Here is a 19,073-nt window from a genome sequence, read left to right as displayed (position 1 = left end):
TTAAAGAAGGTCTAAATTTATACTTTAATGGAAGAGAAAATGGGACATTTGTCATGGGATTTCCAGTTATTGCATATCAGGGCCAGTTAACATACTCCACTCTTGAAACAAGTCATTAACTGTGCTTTGAAAGTTTAGAGCATCCATTATATTGTTAAAATGTATGTACAAGATAGTTAGGCAGAAGAAGGGTTGGGGTACCAGCTGATAATCTCCATTTAACATGAGTGAAATCAAAAAGAAAAAAAAAAATGTTATAATCAAAAACTGAATTTGTGTAGTAGTGCAAGGTGAAGAAACAGATAGTAAGGCCAATGTCATTTTACGTAAATTTTGTCGTGGGACATGTCAGATTTGCCGATTTCAGTCACTGATCTCGTCACTGCACCATGTAAAATTATACAACCGATGAAAAAGCAGCCCATGTCCCATTTACCAACTGAGCCCCGATCTTCCAGCACAGTCATACTTGCCCCTTTTTCAGATAGATAGATAGATAGATAGATAGATAGATAGATAGATAGATAGATAGATAGATAGATAGATAGATAGATAGATAGATAGATAGATAGATAGATAGATAGATAGATAGATAGATAGATAGATAGATAGATAGATAGATAGATAGATAGATAGATAGATAGATAGATACTTTATTAATCCCAAGGGGAAATTCACATACTCCAGCAGCAGCATATAGATAAAAAACAATATTAAATTAAAGAGTGATAAAAATGCAGGTATAACAGACAATAACTTTGTATAATGTTAACGTTTACCCCCCCGAGAGGAACTGAAGAGTCACATAGTTTGGGGGAGGAACAATCTCCTCAGTCTGTCAGTGGAGCAGGACGGTGACAGCAGTCTGTCGCTGAAGCTGCTCCTCTGTCTGGAGATGATCCTGTTCAGTGGATGCAGTGGATTCTCCATGATTGACAGGAGCCTGCACAACGCCCATCACTCCACCACTGATGTCAAACTGTCCAGCTCCGTGTCTACAATAGAGCCTGCCTTTCTCACCAGTTTGTCCAGGCGTGAGGCGTCCCTCTTCTTTATGCTGCCTCCCCAGCACACCACCGCGTAGAAGAGGGTGCTCACCACAATCGTCTGATAGAACATCTGCAGCATCTTATTGCAGATGTTGAAAAACGCTAGCCTTCTATGGAAGTATAGTCGGCTCTGTCCTGTCTTGCACAGAACATCAGTATTGGCAGTCCAGTCCAGTTTATCATCCATCTGCACCTATACTCCTCCTCCTGCTCACTCCTGATGCAGCCCATGATAGCAGTGTCGAAATAGCATGTTGCCTGAAGGCGGGTCAACACATGCAACGAGTTCAGCATCAATTACTGCCCTTTAATTCTTTTTTCCATTCTGTTGTAGTATGTAAAACACAATGCAATAGACAGATGAGCTTCTCTTTTGTTTGTGAGGTTCAAAGCATGTGTGTTCCTCACCTTGTTGCTACATTCCGTGCATTTTACTTCCAAATGAGCATTTATTAGTCCATTTGGTTGTCAGTTTTTCTGCGTACACAGCCCACCCCTCCGACTAATGTGATAATCAGACATGTTTGATTTTATCCTATTCAGTCATAGACTAGTTGGTCTCAGTCATTAGGTATGTCACATTAGAGGATCAGCTTCACAGGACTGCTTTCTAATTGATGCAATTAAATAAATGAAGGCTATGTAAATTGCTGGAAAGGTTGTCTAAAGTGACATGGGCTTGAGTAAATAATTAAGTAGCTTCACAGTTGCCAGCAGTAAACTTCTTCTTCTTTTGGCTGCTCCTGTTAGGGGTTGCCACTGCAGTTCATCTTCTTCCATATCTTTCTGTCTTCTTCATCTTTCTCTGTTTCGCCCATCACCTGCATGTCCTCTCTCACCACATCCATAAACCTTCTCTTAGGCCTTCCTCTGTTACTCTTCCCTGGCAGCTCTATCCTTAGCATCCTTCTCCCAATATACCCAGCATCTCTCCTCTGCACATGTCCAAACCAATGCAATCTCGCCACTCTGACTTTGTCTCCCAACCGTCCAACCTGAGCTGACCCTCTAATGTCCTCATTTCCAATCCTATCCATCTTCGTCACACCCAATGCACATCTTAGCATCTTTAACTCTGCTACCTCCAGCTCTGTCTCCTGCTGTCTGGTCAGTGCCACCGTCTCCAACCCATATAACATAGCTGATCTCACTACCATCCTGTAGACCTTCCCTTTCACTCTTTCTGATACCCGTCTGTCACAAATTACTCCTAGTTACCAGCAGTAAACAAGTGAGCAAATTTCCTAATAGGGAATAAAGAAAAGAAACATAATATTAGTTAAATCCTGGATATCACCTTCAAGCCAACTAGATTCCACTCTAGAAAGAAAACAAGTGTAAACAACACATTCTGTGTCTGGGGTCATTTAAACACTGATTGTGTATATTGTGTAAAGAAAGAGGTGAAGGGTATAGTCCCTTAGGGAAATAGACAGGAATAAAAGAAAGTTCAATGCAGACACATTCAGCTGGTAGTTTAAAGTGTGTGAGTGTGTGAATAGCAGCAGGGAGAAGGTGTTTGAGAGTATTTTTAAGTTTTAACAGCAAGTATAGACACTTAAAACCGAACCTGAATGAATTTACTTTCTTTTTTCTGACTCACACACAGCTCACCAGCAAGCAGCATCTCCTATACAATTTTAAAATTTGTCAACACTGTATTTTGACCAGTTAATTACTTAACAATTGTAGCGTTTTTTTGAAATCTGTTTGATGAAACTGAAATCTTCTCCCTTTTCTAAAAACTATTTTGCATTTTTTTCTAAGAGCCATTTCTCTTCCTTTTTAAATGATTATTAATTTAGGTGTCAAGGCCTTCAAATGCAGTGTGTGTGATTCTTCATTCACCACCAATGGCAGTCTTAGCAGACATATGACAATACACATGAACATGAAACCCTACAAGTGCCCAATGTGTGAAGAAACCTTCCGGACGAGCCTTCTCTGCAGAAAACATGTGAAGAAGGATCACACTGCCTTAGGAGTCAGGGGTAAGTGTGCTTTTCCTGTTCATTTTTTGTACTGTGTTTCTAGGCAACAGTAACTTCCTAGGTCGAAATATGTAAGCTGTAATTCTGCATAGTAATGTTCACTTTGGAAAGTAATTCCATGATGAAATCTGCCATTACCCCTAACAACCCATCACACTTTAAAGGAAATGTTCTTCCTAGAGTTTGCTGATAGAAGTTATCTTAACAAAAATGAAAAGAACACATAATTTAGAAACCAAATATACGAACAGATAATAAGTAAATATTCATTTCTAGTTCTTTTTTAATGAAAACATGCATTTATTTACATATGGCAGGAAAATGTATAATTTACAAGTTAGTCAAACATGCTACTTATATATTAATTGATATTCAAATCAATCAATGGAGCAAGAGATCAGAAGATTGAATATGAACTTATCACATAAAAATACTGAGGCAACCACAACCACAGTGTGCAGGGTAAAATACAAAATATGACACTGAGCAATGGTCTTTATAGCAGAACAGAAAAATTGTTAAATCAGGGTGCTTTTAGATATTTATGTTAATATTGTTGATGGGTACCTGTTCTGAATATGGAGTGTTTGAAATGAAACATTATTGTACGAACACTTACAGCATCATTTGATAACAGTTTCTATAATTGAAGGTAAGTAAATCTTATGATTTTGTTTGACTCGATGCTTCAACCTTGTGAATGGCATGGCATGTCTGTTTTCTTTTGAAATGCAACTAATCAGAATACACACCAACTGTGGCCATTCAAAATTTTAATTCTTCCTTGCACTACCCTAACAACCACATGGAGTAATTTAAAAATCAAGATGTAATACAATAATGTACAGAGTCTGCCAAGAGACTAAAATTACCTTGCATATGTACTACCTGGTATGTTGTTCAGTCGTTTAGCACTTAGTGTTGCATTTTCAGGATGAAAGGTGGAATATACTTAAAAAGCCAGCTAGTTTTTAAATAATTTTTTTCAACTTGCCCTCTCTGTTTGTCTGGGCCAAATTTTTTTCCAGTGGCAATGCAGTATTTCATCAGTTTTGACCTGGGATCTGTATGTTAGTTATGTCAGATTTAAATGTCTCATTTCTTTATATTATACCTTTAGAGATTACACATATATATAGTGCTTTTAGCCAACACATGTATACATGAAAAATTAGCTGTGTTGGACTTTTGAAGGTTCAAGACAAATTTTTTTTTTAAATTTTACCAATTTTTCACCATTTATATACAAATTTGGAAAAATACTCTTCTTTCATTTTGATTAATTGATACTGAAGTTTTATCAAATTGCTTCAATATGACAGTTAAGCGGCATTAGTCAACTGGTTAGTGTGTTGGACGTTCAATCAAAAGGTCGAAGGTTTGAGACCTTCTTCTTCTTCTTTCGGCTGCTCCCGTTAGGGGTTGCCACAGCGGATCATCTTCTTCCATATCTTTCTGTCCTCTTCATCTTGCTCTGTTATGCCCATCACCTGCATGTCCTCTCTCACCACATCCATAAACCTTCCCTTAGGCCTTCCTTTTTTTTCTCTTGCCTGGCAGCTCTATCCTTAGCATCCTTCTCCCAATATACTCAGCATCTCTCCTCTGCACATGTCCTAACTAACGCAATCTCGCCTCTCTGACTTTGTCTCCCAACCGTCCAAGTTGAGCTGACCCTCTAATGTCCTCATTTCTAATCCTGTCCATCCTCGTCACACCCAATGCAAATCTTAGCATCTTTAACTCTGCCTCCTCCAGCTCTTTCTCCTGCTTTCTGGTCAGTGCCACCATCTCCAACCCATATAACATAGCTGGTCTCACTACCGTCCTGAAGACCTTCCCTTTCACTCTTGCTGATACCCGTCTGTCACAAATTACTCCTGACACTCTTCTCCACCCATTCCACCCTGACTGCACTCTCATTTTCACCTCTCTCCCACAATCCCCATTACTCTTTACTGTTGATCCCAAGTATTTAAACTCATCCACATTCACCAACTCTACTCCTTGCATCCTCACCATTCCACTGACCTCCCTCTCATTTACACACATGTATTCTGTCTTATTCCTACTGACCTTCATTCCTCTCCTCTCTAGAGCATATCTCCACCTCTCCAGGGTCTCCTCAACCTGCTCCCTACTATTGCTACAGATCACAATGTCATCAGCAAACATGTCCAAGGGAACTCTTATCTAATCGTGTCTGTCAACCTGTCCATCACCATTGCAAATAAGAAAGGGCTCAGAGCTGATCCCTGATGTAATCCCACCTCCAACTTGAATTCATCCGTCACTCCTACCGCAGACCTCACCACAGTCACACTTCCCTCATACATATCCTGTACAACTCTTACATACTTCTCTGCCACTCCTGACTTCCTCATACAATACCACAACTCCTCTCTCCTCACCCTGTCATGGTTCTGGCCTTCTCTATACTTCTCCATCAACACCCTCAGAGCAAATATCACATCTGTGGTGCTCTTTCTTGGCATAAAACCATACTGCTGCTCACTAATCATCACCTCACTTCTTAACCAAGCTTCCACTACTCTTTCTCATAACTTCATGCCGTGGCTTATCAGTTTTATTCCCCTGTAGTTGCTGCAGTCCTGCACATCCCCCTTATTCTTAAATATCGGCACCAGTACACTTCTCCACTCCTCAGGCATCCTCTCACTTTCCAAGATTCCATTAAACAATCTGGTTAAAAACTCCACTTCCATCTCTCCTAAACACCTCCATGCTTCCACAGGTATGTCATCTGGACCAATGGCTTTTCCATTCTTCATCCTCTTCATAGCTGTCCTTACTTCCTCCTTGCTAATCCGTTGCACTTCCTGATTCACTATCTCCACATCATCCAACCTCTTCTCTCTCTCATTCTCTTCATTCATCAGCCTCTCAGAGTACTCTTTCCATCTGCTCAACACACTCTCCTCGCTTGTGAGTATGTTTCCATGTTTATCCTTTATCACCCTAACCTGCTGCACATCTTTCCCAGCTTGGTCCCTATGTGTAGCCCACAGGTCCTTTTCTCCCTCCTTAGTGTCCAACCTCTCATACAACTCATCATGCGCTTTTTCTTTAGCCTTTGCCACCTCTCTCTTCACCTTGCGCCTTATCTCCTTGTACTCTTGTCTACTTTCTGCATCTCTCTGACTATCCCACTTCTTCTTTACCATCCTCTTCCTCTGTATACTCTCCTGTACTTCTCCATTCCACCACCAATGTACACAAACTAATTTTTTTTAATCTTACCAATTTTTCATCATTTATATACAGATTTATATACTCTTTTTCAGTAATTTTTTCAGTATTGGCTCAGTGGCTAAAGCTTTTCTAAGATAGATTCTTTTGGTCTCGTCCATTTTGGGAGATGGACGTCTGAGATGGAGCTCTGTTAGCAGAGGTGTTATTTTTCCTTTTTTTTTAACACTCCTCCCCACAGGTAAGTCGGCAAAGTGTTGGGCTTTTCTAAGAAATATTGAAGGTTCGATTCTTTAATAGACAGACGCGCATTTCCAATACTTCACACGTGTAAGGTTTCGCCTTCATTAGAATTTTCTGAAATGAGAAATGAACATGAATAAATGATACAATTCACTTTAAGATATTAGGTTCAATTCCACTCTGTCGCTAAAGTCATTTCTGTCAAATCACCTTCCCACCCAAGTCAAGGTTTTTTTAACATGCCGAGAACTGTGTGGCATTAGGGTGGCTAAAAAATCTGTATAAAAAAAGATTTTTTAAGTGACACGATTGTATTGAAAAATGCACTAAAAAGTAAAAGATAATTTTGCTGATCATATGTATTTAACAATAAAATCGTGGGATGCCCATAAAAGAATTAATTTAATTCAACTAAAATGCATAGATTCCTCAAATGATTCCAAAAAAAAAACAACTCTTTAACAATTTGAAAATTTCTCAAATTATAACCATTATCCATCCATCCATCCATCCATCCATTTTCCAACCCGCTGAATCCAAACACAGGGTCACGGGGGTCTGCTGGAGCCAATCCCAGCCAACACAGGGCACAAGGCAGGGAACCAATCCTGGGCAGGGTGCCAACATAACCATTATCCTACATACTTTAATCAACTTTTATATGATGTGTCATTTTCTTTCCATAGTTAAGCTGGTTAGAAATTTTACTTTAATGAATCTATGCATTTTAATTGAATTAAATTAATTCTTTTATGAGTGCCGCACAAATTTATTTTTTGTCAATGAACCAACAAAATATTTGTAGAAGAAAAAAAAAAAATAGTGCACTTTTGAATAAAATTGTGTCACTTAAATTTTTTTTTTATGTATATTTTTTCACTTCTTCTGAAATAAAGGCATATTTAATTCATTTTATTCTTTTATACAGGCATGTCATACTGTATTTTTCATTCTTGATATATAACAATGAATCAGTCACACTAGACAATTACAGATATGGCATGTGCTGAGATATGGTTTATAAGCTGTATTAATTAAATAATCAGAATTATTGATCATTTTTGAAGCAATGTTATGAAGTTTTTCAAAGAAGACATTCTATAATCTTTTTTTTTGGATAAAATAAAACTGTTGTAGTCTGAAGAGCATTATCCATGCATTCAATAACTTTTAAAGATTGTATAACAACACTTTCTCTGTCTTTTTTTTTCTGCTTATAAATTCATACATGTGAGAATAGAATTATGTGCAGAATACACTTACATCAAGATCACTGATAATATCAGGAACTTATTTTTTTTGTTCACAATTATACCGTGACCCTGTAGTTAGGATATAGCGGGTTGGATAATGGATGGATGGACTATATACCGTGGCAAAAAACAATCTTATCATTTGCAGTATTTGTCCTTAACCTTAACCTTAACCTTTAGCAATCTACAAAAAAGAAGGCACAACTGTCTGTTTTTAGTGATGGTATGATTTCTTAGAATGCTATGAAAATGATGTTTTATACAGAGAAGAAAGTTTTAAAGGCCATATAGCAAGCTATGAAATGGTATTACTTGAAAAGAACAAGCATTTACTGCTTGAAATCTATAGATATATGACATTTAACAATTGATGTATCTAAGAACCTGCAGAAACAATTACTTAATCAGCAATGATATTTAATCATATTCGCCAGAGTGTTATTGAGCACCACTAATGTACATTCATCTAAAGTTTCCCTCATTATTTATCTTGAAGACATATGGCAAAGAAATTGGAAACAAATTAGCTTTCTTTTTAGTAATTAACTCTAAGGTCAAGAATGCAGTCACTCAGGATACAGCATAATTTTACACAATGTGGAATATGATACTTCATCATTCTTGAATAAAATAAAATGCTTGTGTTCAATGACTTTTAATGTTGTGACAGTTAGGGGGCGCTGTCGTCCCCTTGAACCCTCGGATCAGACGCCAGACACCAAATATAAAGTCCAAAAACTAAATTTATTGTAACAAATGTGCACAAAGCACCCTCCACTCCATAATACTCAATAAACAATACAATTCTCAATAATCAATAATCCAAAACACTATGCTCCACTCCCAGCAGCTCAGTCACCCTTTCTCCCAACTCGGCTCACTGCTGGGATCTCCCATAATCCTTTTATAGTCCTTGACCCGGAAGTGTTTCTCTCCTTCTGTCCATGTGACTTTGTAACACTTCCGGGTCGGGTGAAAACTCCTTTTTCTTCAACCCGGAAGTACGTCATTTCTTCTGTCCTCGTGATTAGGATGTACTTCCGGACTGTAGGGAAAATATTCCTTGAGCCTCCCTGTGGCGTCCTCTGGCGGCCCCCATGGTATCCAGCAGGGCTGTTAATAAAGACTCCATTGTCCATGATTCCCTGCTGGCATTCGGGGCACCTCCATGCTGCAGGAAGGGCTCCATCTTGCAGCCTGGGGGTATTGGCTGGGATGAATGGCCGGCCATATACCACAATGTATATTTGATGAGAAGGTTTGAGCTAATATATTTTCCTTTATATCTGGTTTTTGATGTGTGGTAATCGCAGAGATTTAAAGTTTGCCAGCAACGAATGACTTTTTGACTGGTTTCTGCCAATGTCCAATGCAGGATGGGCTCTTGCCTCTGCAATAATATAATTTGATTAAATCAGATCAGGTTGGATGCTGTTTTGAACATACGGATAGAAAAGGTGTTTTCTGAGGAAAAAAGGTTTGAACAGAAATACAGGGAGATGAAAAAAGAACTCGGGAAGCAAACAATAACAATGTCCAAGAGTTGAAATAGCAGTCAAAGTCAAAATAAGCAAAGGAAGTAGTCTTAAAACTGTCTAGTTGCCTTTCCCTAATAAATCTCTCTGCAGAGGTTTATTTTTATTAGTGTTTTAATTCACCGCTTGGACATCTGAGTAATTGTGCCGCCATCTTAAGTAGGAATTAATGTAATGCTGTCAATCCATATGTATCAATTTTGGATTAATGAGAGATTGGTTTAGTAAATGAATTGATTATCATGGTTAGCTTATCTTGAAGTTGTTATCACAATGCACCTCATATCAGTCTGCTCAAAGTCATGTGTTCATAGCCCTTGTTAGGCAGTTGAGTATGGTATCATTCAGTGATGAAAAGCAACTAAAGAGCGATTTCAGTGTTGCCTATGTTGTAGCAAAGAGAAAAACAGTCAGCAACTGATAAATCATCTATACCAGTTATTGCTGATTATTCCATTTATATATCCTTCCATTCATTATATAGTAGTTTCAGGAAGCAAAATCCCATCAGCACTGGAAATTAGGCTGGATCCAACCTGCTATGACATGCCTGTTCATTGTAGAGTACCTTCACTCACACACATGCACATTTATTTATTAGTGGCCAAATAAGTGTCGCCAGTTAATCTTACATGAAAATCTGTAGGACTTTCCAGGAAATGAAAAAACATTACAGATTATTTAAGTGCACTCAAGAACAACATACAAACACCAAAGAGTAGCAGGGTCAGACTGTGGGATAGAAATACTCACATTTGGATTATTGGTCAGGGCATTTCTAATTATAAAAAAATAATGTTTTCCTGGTGAATAATTAAAAAAAATAGACTTGTAATTGCACCAGACCAAACAAGCATCTCTAATATTTGTAGTTATGGGCTGTGCTAGTTTATGCCTCCCAGATGTAAATTTGTAATTATGTGTTCACTGTTAGTACTGTTTTCTGTCTGTTTTATTTTATCCTTTTAAAAGCAAGCACATTATTGGAAATTTTAAATGTTCAAATTCATTGAAATATTCAGCCTAGAAAATGGATGTTAATTATATACTCATATGGTTCCGTACCATCTTCTTGCACTAGCAATTTTGCATCATGCAGTTAATTAACCCATCCCCATAAATTCTTAATCTCCCCGTTGGACGTGAAACTTAATTATATATTCCCTTAACACAGCCTTCCAAATGGTGGACAGAGAAGTGAAGGGTGATCAGTTATTTGCTGGTGATTTAGACTCTTGAGATAGCAGAAATGATTTTTTCGTAGTTGTGCTATTTCCTTTTGCTTTGTTAAATTGCTACTAGGTTCTCTAAAAGATTAGTATCTTCTTCACTCCATTGCTGTTTTTTCCTTCAAATGGTTATTTTGCTGTCAAGTGTTTCCTCTTTTTATTGTTTTTTGTGGTGTGATATCTTTATCTGTTACAGTCATAAGGAAAATGCTTACAAAGGTTTGCATTTTGGGACATGGGTACATGCACATAAGTGGTATATGAACCCAGGAAACCTTCCTTCAGTTTCCCATGCTAGGGCACATATTTCTTTTTTAATTCCTTCAGTTCTAGAAACAAAGATGATCTATAAAGTGTATTACTTGGGTTCAAAAAGAATATATACTGTTTGTGTTAAAGTGGCACAGCAGCTGTTACTATGTTAAAAGTAAATTAACGGGTTAATTTCCTTTACGTTTGGATTACTACGAAGCTAAATATGTTTATGTTGTGTTACATGTATTGAAGGATTTATATGTTCTCTGACAGAAATGAATGATAAAATTAAAAAAAGGCCAAACTGTATCAATATGCTGTTGTACATTGATTAGTATAGTATTCTTGTTTTGTGGTGATATACTGTTGATACATTGAACTCAATTTTTTTGTTTCTTTTATTTTTCCACTTTTTGTTACTTGTATAGGTATATGAATCTATGCAGCAGTGAGTAATGCCCATTCTGCTGGATTAAAGAAATAGTGTGTAATTAATACATTTATAGCAAAATGCTGTTCACAAAATGTTCTGCATACTGCTATTAACACTGCAACAGAGATCTCCAGACCAGATGATCCAAATAGAGTATGTGGATGTAGTTTGGTTTTTCCGGTTTTCCAGTGAAGAGAGAACTTAATATGAAATATGTACTTTACATACATTGCCCTTTAAAATTAAGTATTCCAGCAAAGTATAGATTGCGACTGTATATCCAGTTCTGGCTGTCAGGAGGGCTTGAAGGCTTATTTATACTAAATTTAGAATTTAAAAATTGATGTAATTGAAGAGGACGACACTGTGGTGCAGTGGGTAGCGCTGCTGCATCGCAGTTAGGAGACCCGGGTTCCCTTCCTGGGTCCTCCCTGTGTGGAGTTTGCATGTTCTCCCTGTGTCTGCGTGGGTTTCCTCGGGGTACTCCGGTTTCCTCCCACAGTCCAAAGACATGCAGGTTAGGTGCATTGGCGATTCTAAATTGACCCTAGTGTGTGCTTGTGTGTGTGCCCTGCATTGGGCTGGCACCCTGCCCGGGATTTGTTTCCTGCCTTGTGCCCTGTGTTGGCTGGGATTGGCTCCAGCAGACCCCCGTGACCCTGTAGTTAGGATATAGCGGGTTGGATAATGGATGGATCGATGTAATTGAAGAGAAAGTGGGGAAGCAAGAAACCTCTGTTGAAATCAAGCATTACACTCAGGCTGCTATGGATGCTTTGTTTGCTCCTGTCCTTCACGTTCATGTCCACCTGACCTGCAGCAAAGCTCCAAAAGTAAAAGAAAATATGGGCAATGCCATTAGTAAGCATATACAAAGCCTCCACCATATGGAAAAAAAATTAAACAATTTGAATTTTTATTAATATTTAAGAACTAAATAGTATTTGATATATTTTGACTGTCTATGAAAGTTTACACTGTCTGATAGATAGATAGATAGATAGATAGATAGATAGATAGATAGATAGATAGATAGATAGATAGATAGATAGATAGATAGATAGATAGATAGATAGATAGAGTGCATCCAGAAAGTATTCACAGCGCATCACTTTTTCCACATTTTGTTATGTTACAGCCTTATTCCATATGGATTAAATTCATTTTTTTCCTCAGAATTCTACACACAACACCCCATAATGACAACGTGAAAAAAGTTTACTTGAGGTTTTTGCAAATTTATTAAAAATAAAAACACTGAGAAATCACATGTACATAAGTATTCACAGCCTTTGCTCAATACTTTGTCGATGCACCTTTGGCAGCAATTACAGCCTCAAGTCTTGTTGAATATGATGCCACAACCTTGGCACACCTATCCTTGGCCAGTTTCGCCCATTCCTCTTTGCAGCACCTCTCAAGCTCCATCAGGTTGGATGGGAAAAGTCGGTGCACAGCCATTTTAAGATCTCTCCAGAGATGTTCAATCGGATTCAAGTCTGGGCTCTGGCTGGGCCACTCAAGGACATTCACAGAGTTGTGCTGAAGCCACTCCTTTGATATCTTGGCTGTGTGCTTAGGGTCGTTGTCCTGCTGAAAGATGAACCGTCGCCCCAGTCCGAGGTCAAGAGCTCTCTGGAGCAGGTTTTCATCCAGGATGTCTCTGTACATTGCTGCAGTCATCTTTCCCTTTATCCTGACTAGTCTCCCAGTCCCTGCTGCTGAAAAACATCCCCACAGCATGATGCTGCCACCACCATGCTTCACTCTAGGGATGGTATTGGCCTGGTGATGAGCGGTGCCTGGTTTCCTCCAAATGTGACACCTGGCATTCACACCAAAGAGTTCAATCTTTGTTTCATCAGACCAGAGAATTTTCTTTCTCATGGTCTGAGAGTCCTTCAGGTGCCTTTTGGCAAACTCCAGGTGGGCTGCCATGTGCCTTTTACTAAGGAGTGGCTTCCGTCTGGCCACTCTACCATACAGACCTGATTGGTGGATTGCTACAGAGATGGTTGTCCTTCTGGAAGGTTCTCCTCTCTCCACAGAGGACCTCTGGAGCTCTGACAGAGTGACCATCGGGTTCATGGTCACCTCCCTGACTAAGGCCCTTCTCCCTCGATTGCTCAGTTTAGATGGCCGCCCAGCTCTAGGAAGAGTCCTGGTGGTTTCGAACTTCTTCCACTTATGGATGATGGAGGCCACTGTGCTCATTGGGACCTTCAAAGCAGCAGAAATTTTTCTGTAACCTTCCCCAGATGTGTGCCTCGAGACAATCCTGTCTCAGAAGTCTACAGACAATTCCTTTGATTTCATGCTTGGTTTGTGCTCTGCCTTTCCAAATCATGTCCAGTCAACTGAATTTACCACAGGTGGACTCCAATTAAGCTGCAGAAACATCTCAAGGATGATCAGGGGAAACAGGAAGCACCTGAGCTCAATTTCAAGCTTCACGGCAAAGGCTGTGAATACTTATGTACATGTGCTTTCTCAATTTTTTTATTTTTAATAAATTTGCAAAAACCTCAAGTAAACTTTTTTCATGTTGTCATTATGGGGTGTTGTGTGTAGAATTCTGAGGAAAAAAATGAATTTAATCCATTTTGGAATAAGGCTGTAACATAACAAAATGTGGAAAAAGTGATGCGCTGTGAATACTTTCCGGGTGCACTGTATAGATATATATAAATATATACTAGACAAAGAGGCCATTTCGACAACGTAAGATGAAATGGACACGAGTGGAATAGTATAATATATAATAAGTATAAGCACCACAAACCTCATATAGGTGTATTGAATGAATGCGTAATTAGGCCTTGAGCTGTAGTCGAAATCGCCTTTTAGGCCTCTAGAGCTTTAATCGAAGTCGCCTTTCTCTTTGAATTTTTGCAGCCGTAGTCACCTTTCTCTTTGAATTTTCGCGGCTGTAAATCCACCGCCTGCCGCGATGTCGGTCTCTTAAGGTTTTTCAGGCAGCTCCGCAGAAGGCGACTGCGCATTCGGCTTTGGACATGCACAGAAGGCGACGTGGCAGAAGGCGACTGCGCATTCAGCTTTGGACGGACGTGAGTGAGTGAGTGAGGAGACTGGCGGATTTTGTATTAAGATATATATATATATATATATATATATATATATATATATATATATATATATATTTATTTATTTATTTTTTTATATAAAAAATCATAGGTAAGACTTTTTTCAAGAGATTTTTTTTAAGTCCCGCGAGACAAGACTTTGGCCATGAGATTTTTTCAAGTCACACCCTCCTCTCAACCATATTCATCCATGCACACAGTAATCTCACCTCTCATTTGTGTGAATGCATTTGACAGACACAGTTCCTGCTCTGTCAGCTCTTATAAATTTGAACTTTTTCTCACTTTAAGTTCCCAATTAAAGAAGATGTATTATGTCCAAATCTTATTGAAGTCAAACGAATTAACGCCAACAATGTCAATTGGTTACACAGCAAATTGGTTATATGTGTATCAATAGACTATGCTGCAACAGTTGGTGGTGATCGTGCTGAAGATGACAACATCAACTTACAATATCCTGAAGAATATCTGCAACCGTTTAACACCGTCCGGTCTTCCACTGCACGAATTACTATAGAAAGAAGGATGTATCCAAGAAAGGTAATGTAGTACATCTTCCGCGGATAACATTAGACAACAAAGTAGTTCTTGTTGTGCCATTTATATTAAAATGTTAACAGTTCCCATTATAATAGCTTTTGCGAAGACAATTAACAAATCTCAGAGCCAAGCAATCGAAAAAGTCGCTTTTTTTAATAGAAAGAAATGAAATTCAATCATGGGCAGTTATGCGTTGCGTTGTCACGATGAAAGTCCAAACACAGAATGAAAATTCATTGTGATATTGACGAAAATTTAATTCAAAAAATTGTTTTTACTGAAGTTTTACAGTAAAACTGAAAGTTTAAAAAGTATTTGTGTGTTAATTTCAAAGCCAAACAGAACAAAATCGTATTACACAACGAATAACTCTAACACAACATGAAACATAATTTACTATGTATTTTTTAATATAGTTAATCACTCGCTGTAATGTAAAATAGTTAGTTCTATTATGCATATGTAACAATTCCCATGAAAATAACAATCTGTTTAAATTGTACATCCGCATCCCCATACGTGAGCGGCAGAACCACAAAGACATGTAACATGTAATGCAGGCCTGGGGGTTGGCGAGCAAAGCGAGCAGGGGTCAAAGCCCCCTAGTGTGCGTGTGTGTGAATATATATATATATATATATATATATATATATATATATATATATATATATATATATACAGTGGTGTGAAAAACTATTTGCCCCCTTCCTGATTTCTTATTCTTTTGCATGTTTGTCACACAAAATGTTTCTGATCATCAAACACATTTAACCATTAGTCAAATATAACACAAGTAAACACAAAATGCAGTTTGTAAATGGTGGTTTTTATTATTTAGGGAGAAAAAAAAATCCAAACCTACATGGCCCTGTGTGAAAAAGTAATTGCCCCCTGAACCTAATAACTGGTTGGGCCACCCTTAGCAGCAATAACTGCAATCAAGCGTTTGCGATAACTTGCAATGAGTCTTTTACAGCGCTCTGGAGGAATTTTGGCCCACTCATCTTTGCAAAATTGTTGTAATTCAGCTTTATTTGAGGGTTTTCTAGCATGAACCGCCTTTTTAAGGTCATGCCATAGCATCTCAATTGGATTCAGGTCAGGACTTTGACTAGGCCACTCCAAAGTCTTCATTTTGTTTTTCTTCAGCCATTCAGAGGTGGATTTGCTGGTGTGTTTTGGGTCATTGTCCTGTTGCAGCACCCAAGATCGCTTCAGCTTGAGTTGACGAACAGATGGCCGGACATTCTCCTTCAGGATTTTTTGGTAGACAGTAGAATTCATGGTTCCATCTATCACAGCAAGCCTTCCAGGTCCTGAAGCAGCAAAACAACCCCAGACCATCACACTACCACCACCATATTTTACTGTTGGTATGATGTTCTTTTTCTGAAATGCTGTGTTCCTTTTACGCCAGATGTAACGGGACATTTGCCTTCCAAAAAGTTCAACTTTTGTCTCATCAGTCCACAAGGTATTTTCCCAAAAGTCTTGGCAATCATTGAGATGTTTCTTAGCAAAATTGAGACGAGCCCTAATGTTCTTTTTGCTTAACAGTGGTTTGCGTCTTGGAAATCTGCCATGCAGGCCGTTTTTGCCCAGTCTCTTTCTTATGGTGGAGTCGTGAACACTGACCTTAATTGAGGCAAGTGAGGCCTGCAGTTCTTTAGACGTTGTCCTGGGGTCTTTTGTGACCTCTCGGATGAGTCGTCTCTGCGCTCTTGGGGTAATTTTGGTCGGCCGGCCACTCCTGGGAAGGTTCACCACTGTTCCATGTTTTTGCCATTTGTGGATAATGGCTCTCACTGTGGTTCGCTGGAGTCCCAAAGCTTTAGAAATGGCTTTATAACCTTTACCAGACTGATAGATCTCAATTACTTCTGTTCTCATTTGTTCCTGAATTTCTTTGGATCTTGGCATTATGTCTAGCTTTTGAGGTGCTTTTGGTCTACTTCTCTGTGTCAGGCAGCTCCTATTTAAGTGATTTCTTGATTGAAACAGGTGTGGCAGTAATCAGGCCTGGGGGTGGCTACGGAAATTGAACTCAGGTGTGATACACCACAGTTAGGTTATTTTTTAACAAGGGGGCAATTACTTTTTCACACAGGGCCATGTAGGTTTGGATTTTTTTTCTCCCTAAATAATAAACACCATCATTTAAAAACTGCATTTTGTGTTTACTTGTGTTATATTTGACTAATGGTTAAATGTGTTTGATGATCAGAAACATTTTGTGTGACAAACATGCAAAAGAATAAGAAATCAGGAAGGGGGCAAATAGTTTTTCACACCACTGTATATATATATATATATATATATATATATATATATATATATATATATATATATATATATATAATATGTATGAAGTGTTGATTAGGTTAACAGCCCTAGGAAACAGTAAATTATCGAATTGCACTTCTTAATATTTGCAAACATGTATTAAAATCACAATATTATTGTATTTTGACTTAATATCAAGGTAATATCCTATTGTGGGATCCCTGGCAGTTCCTACCCCCTATTTGACAGATAAATAGATGGATGGATAAATGACTGGGGAGTCTGACACTTTCCTCACAACTTGGTTGGTTTCTTATGTTTTATTATGACTAGATAGATAGATTACAACTATTACAACTCCAAACAATGTACTGACTGTAAAGTTTTATTTTGCTTACCGTTTCATTGATTGCCCAATATGAAAGTGATATGCTATACTAGAAAGAGCATTTGCTTATTTTATGTATTTTTTATTTAAAGTTATGTCTATTGAAGATGAAAACTCAGAAAGATCTTTGATGAGAAAAAATCGAACAGGAATCATCACTTTCACAGAGGAGCAAGCAGCAGAACTTGCCAAAAATGAACCACGTGAAGATGCCACAATTTCTGAAAAGGTCTTGGCCCAGTCAGCAGCTGAGAGAAATCGTATTAGTGAAATCAAAGACAAAGCAGTTGAAATGGAAACTGAGCCCAAATATGCCAACTGCTGCACTTTCTGCCCTAAGAGTTTTAAGAAACCCAGTGATCTGGTGAGGTAAGAGTAGAACTATGTTAATTTTTTTCTTGTTTTAAATATAATTGAAAGAAAAAATATCTACAGAGATGGAAGAGAATATTCACAAACACGGCTACATTTTATTAAACATAAAACTGCAGCAGGTTTCTTTATTCAATCTTCTGACTTTACAAAAAGAAAAATATGAAGTGTGTTATTAGTCTTTTCTTTACTCAACTACAACCAATCCCTTACAAGATATTCGTATCACTATAATGAGAATAGAAAGCACAGGAAAGTAGCACTAGAGTGATTACCAATCCCCTTCATTTTCAGAATGGAATATTTACTAATAAATGTGGACACTATAATGATTCCATAGTAGTTCCATCAAACAATGTTTGTCATAGCTGATGTTAGTTTTGCACTTATAGACACCTCAAGCCCTTTATATTTCTAAATACAGATACAATGTAATGTTATACATGCTGCTGCTATATTTTTTGTACTTCCAATACTGCCCTATATTGAATGATATTGTGAAAAAGGAAAAATAGGGTGAAAACTACCTGTGCCACTGATATTTTAATCACCGCTCACTTTAGAACCAACATTTCATAATTCTGTCTTTGAAAATAGCCGTGATAATTAAATGGTTCGGTAGAGTGCAGACATTATTCATATTTTGAACTGTCTCAATCATAGGTCCTTGGGAAGTGGGAACCCATCTCATCGGAAGAAGCTACATTGTAGTTGTGAACTGGACAGCAGTCTGTCACAGAATATATTCAAGTACACATACGCAAACCCACCCACCATCATGCCGGAGTCACCTTTTAAATTAGAAACCACATCATGTAATATCTCAGAGCAGAGGGATAGTCAGGAAGTAATTTCAAAGAGGGATTAGAAAGTGCATGAATCATAATTCTTCCTTGGAACTGTCATAAAAATATATTTTGTGGGGAAACCCAAATTCCCACTCCACACAACTCCCCCTACCCCGGGTTACGTATATGCTTACAGACGTGACATGTGTAGGATTAACTGTCAGTCAGGGAGATCTATGCTCACCATGTCTATACCAAAAAATATTATAATAATAACCATAAATTGAAATCCTACTTGACTTGTCTTAATGTGAAAAGGTAAAAGGTAAGATGGCAATCTTCAAATCACAATTTGATGTTATTTTCTAGAATTTACAGTACGTGAATAGGAAGGCCT

The 19,073-nt window shown here is 38.1% G+C and overlaps 1 protein-coding gene across 3 annotated transcripts in view; it reads left to right on the top strand.

Annotated features, from left to right (window-relative positions):
- Positions 1-19,073, top strand: part of LOC114663460 (zinc finger protein 236-like) — a 181,934-nt gene that overhangs the window by 111,157 nt on the left and 51,704 nt on the right. For all 3 annotated transcript variants that reach the window (XM_028817205.2, XM_051935699.1, XM_051935700.1), the window contains exons 19-20: positions 2,855-3,040; positions 17,609-17,885. In XM_028817205.2, the coding sequence (XP_028673038.1) occupies positions 2,855-3,040; positions 17,609-17,885 (463 nt within the window). The remainder of the gene's footprint in view (positions 1-2,854; positions 3,041-17,608; positions 17,886-19,073) is intronic.

The sequence above is a fragment of the Erpetoichthys calabaricus genome, chromosome 13 (genome assembly GCF_900747795.2).
Source record: "Erpetoichthys calabaricus chromosome 13, fErpCal1.3, whole genome shotgun sequence".
Classification (NCBI taxonomy): domain Eukaryota; kingdom Metazoa; phylum Chordata; class Cladistia; order Polypteriformes; family Polypteridae; genus Erpetoichthys; species Erpetoichthys calabaricus.
The sequence above is the reverse complement of the archived record's forward strand: the minus strand, read 5'-3'. Positions and strand labels throughout refer to the sequence as shown.